This window comes from Beauveria bassiana (genome assembly GCF_000280675.1).
Source record: "Beauveria bassiana ARSEF 2860 unplaced genomic scaffold BBA_S00002, whole genome shotgun sequence".
Lineage (NCBI taxonomy): Eukaryota > Fungi > Ascomycota > Sordariomycetes > Hypocreales > Cordycipitaceae > Beauveria > Beauveria bassiana.
Window position 1 is genome coordinate 15064 of NW_007930837.1, and position 3100 is coordinate 18163.

At 48.3% G+C, this 3100-nt stretch overlaps 2 protein-coding genes across 2 annotated transcripts; one reads left to right on the top strand and one right to left on the bottom strand.

Moving 5' to 3' along the window:
- Window positions 1–446: 446 nt before the first annotated feature.
- Window positions 447–1162, bottom strand: BBA_00688 (uncharacterized protein; the record flags this gene model as incomplete). Its single annotated transcript, XM_008595785.1, has 2 exons — window positions 447–486; window positions 555–1162. 2 exons carry the CDS (start codon window positions 1160–1162, stop codon window positions 447–449), a joined length of 648 nt encoding a protein of 215 aa, XP_008594007.1.
- An 857-nt stretch (window positions 1163–2019) lies between these two features.
- BBA_00689 (uncharacterized protein) lies at window positions 2020–2881 on the top strand (the record flags this gene model as incomplete). Its single annotated transcript, XM_008595786.1, has 2 exons — window positions 2020–2322; window positions 2369–2881. The coding sequence occupies 2 exons, from the start codon at window positions 2020–2022 to the stop codon at window positions 2879–2881; spliced, it is 816 nt and encodes a 271-aa protein (XP_008594008.1).
- Between the last annotated feature and the right edge of the window lie 219 nt (window positions 2882–3100).

Below are 3100 nucleotides of genomic sequence, written 5' to 3' on the forward strand. Positions count from 1 at the left end.
TCGCAGGACATGACAGGCCATTCAGTGTGGCAATTTTCAGGTGACGGCTGTGAGTCGGATTGTTGCTTGTATCGCCGTTTCCGTTACGTTTGCGTTTTCGTTGAAGTTTTTTTGGAACTATATCGAGACCTGAGAATCGTTCTGCCCATACCTTCTTGGAACATTGAGCAAAACGGAGGGCAACGCCCTCTGCTCTCTTTAGCACATTTGAATCGATCTCGGCGAGTTGCTCGCGCAAGTTTGAGATCGATTTAACCCGAGTTGACGCGACGAGAGAAAGACGCTGTTCCCAGCTATGCGATTTAGTAGGACTTTATACACAGGGGCTCGCTACTTACAAACTCGTGCAATATGGGCTTAAGAGTACCATAGCGCCTAACGAGAGATCATCTGACAGCTTTTGATACCTTTCACCCGCATGCTCATATCTTCTTAGGGTATCGAGCCTAAGTGTAGTTCTCTCTGCTATCTGCGGCATAATCTGGCCTGGATACTGAGATTTTGTTGAGTGAAGCAAATTGAAGATCGCATAATAGATGCCAATGCTTTGAAACCTGCGTCGAATTAAGACCTTCCACATGTCATCTTCGTTCTTATACAAAGCCTGAATAATGTCTGAATGTAGAGTTTCGTTGTCTCTCATGAGATACACTTCGGGAGACTGTTCCTCTAGCTCCTTCCATACGGCAGCTGGGAGAGAAGGAAAATAGCCTTGGGGACTGCGGGATGCCCTTCTCGTTGCTTTGCCGGGGGATTGTGCTGCAGGCGGCGCTGTGGTGGAGAACTGTGCTGTGGGCGATGTTGTGCTGGAGGTTTGTGATTCTTCTTGGGCATGTGCTGGGCTAGCACATGCGACGTCGGTATGAGCCTCTGAACGACACGGTGGCAGACCTGCCAATCTCCTCTCGGTCAATGCGAAACTCGCGTCCTGACTTTCTGGTTGACGTGCAAGATACTGGTTGGAAGGGCCATGGATGATACTCGATTGCTGACATCGTAGTTCATCTGCTGACTCTTGGGCGATTGACTCGAAAAGCTGTGGATCAAGTCTGTATATCCGACGAAAAAGGTTTCTCTTAGTAGTATCGGTAAAACTGGGCCAGATGTTCTCGATGTCACCGAGCTGCTGTGAGTTTGTAGTAGGGTTGGTAAGTAATAGCATTGCTATGTATGATGTGAGATGTTGAACAATCAACTATGGAAAAAGTAAACGCGGGCGTAGTCAATGATCACGACATTGAACTGAAATCACGTGCGGTTAGGCACACTAACTCAAATAGGTAAGAAGTCGAAAATTCGAGTTGTCTCAGTCGCACACCACTTCATTTTTGAAGAGGACCAGGATTGGAGGCTGAGCATCTTATGTCAAACACAGGCTGCGATCCACCCTCGTGCTGCCCGCTGTCTTATGAGCCCACCATCCAAGCTTCCGGCTTTGAACGGGACGCGGGGCTAGAAAGACGTAAAAGGGAAAACTTCGAACCACTTTTACATAAACTATCCGTGATATCCGAGTAGTGAAGGAATAACTACAAAACGGTGTCCTACCCCGCACGTGCCAGGATAAGAATAGCATGCTCTGTGGCGAGCGAACTTTGATCCCGCTTGTGATCTGCACACGATCTCATCAGTGTCAAAATGCAAAGCCAGTAAAGCTGCTTCTCGGGGCCGGACACGCCATGCGCCTATTGCCCTGAGAGTTCTAGAACTGCGAACCCTGTTGGGCCCTACGGGCCTCAGTGTAGTAAGGCAGGAAGCGATTACTGCCAGAATCGGTAAGGAATGATGTAAGACAAGTCGCGATAGTATGCAACATAAGACCACACTGTAAAAGTAACGAATAGGCAGCTATAGATTATAGCTATTAGGGAGGCCGCAGGCTATCTGCGTCTCTTTTGCCTTGGCCATGTAGTGCGAAGCTAGCCACGTTAAACAGCATGCTTCGTCATATCCGCTCTGAAATGTACAAAAGCCATGGATCGAACGTAGCTTTCCGATCAAGGCTCACCGCCCTTTAGCATGCATTCCTTCGAAACGAGAGGAGATGTCGTCGAGAATGCAGTTTTTGGCGCTTTTGGCATCCTCTTCTATACTACCACTCTTGTCCAAAGCTGGCGTCACTTCAAAGCTGGCCCTGTCAGTGCTGCACAGTGGTACCACCAGAGGGCATTCATTTCGGCTAACATACCCGCCATTCCTTTCCTTGTTGGCAATATTGTGTGCCCATCGTGGATTGGCATTGCACACAGCAGTGACTTACCAGACACTGCTCCTGGGATACTATGGAAAGTCACTGTGGCCATATGCTTCGCTCTTTCTGAAGTATGTTTCATTCCTACTCACGATTTCTTCCAACTTACGATTGCAGATAATCAAACTCTTCGCGGTTTCAGATCAAGTTCCCAAGAGAAAGCTCGCTGGTGCTTGCATCCTATCTCTCCAAGTGCTGTGGCTTGTCTTTGGCATCTGGCAGTGGCGTTCCGGCGCGGTATGGGCCTTTCCAGCCATCATTCACGGGTCATTTGCGGCTATTCTGCTCTATCAAATCATCATCCGGAAGAGTGATGCATCACACCCTGCACCCCCTTGCTCTGATTTCATTCGCCTTTTTCTACGTACTTTGATCACAGCGGCGACCCTTGGCATGGGAATTTACTCGTTTGCGAAAGGACCGTTCAAATGCCACTTTAGCCTGCAATGCGCCTTCTCACTGTTTGAGAATGTTCAGTCAGCGGTATATGCAGAAATGCGATTTATCAAGGCGAGGTCAGACAGCAAGGACGCCTTAGCCATGTCGAATAGAAGGCGATCCGGAAGTTGGGTTAATGACCGATCACAGCAGAGCCTAGTTCGCCGCGATCAAATTGAAACCACTGTGTAATTTGTTTTAATACATACAAATAAACTCACATGGGTGAACCTGGACGTCAAGCGTAGATTTCGCGACTGGGTAAGTCTCTAGCTGTGATTTGCATGCCGCATCCGACAGATGATTGACGGCTCTGAGTCGCCGCTGTTAGCTCGTTGAGCAACCAGCGAATCAAGGCGTATAAAGAAGGAATGTCCTCTCTATTAAAAATAAGACTCTCTTGGGCAAATT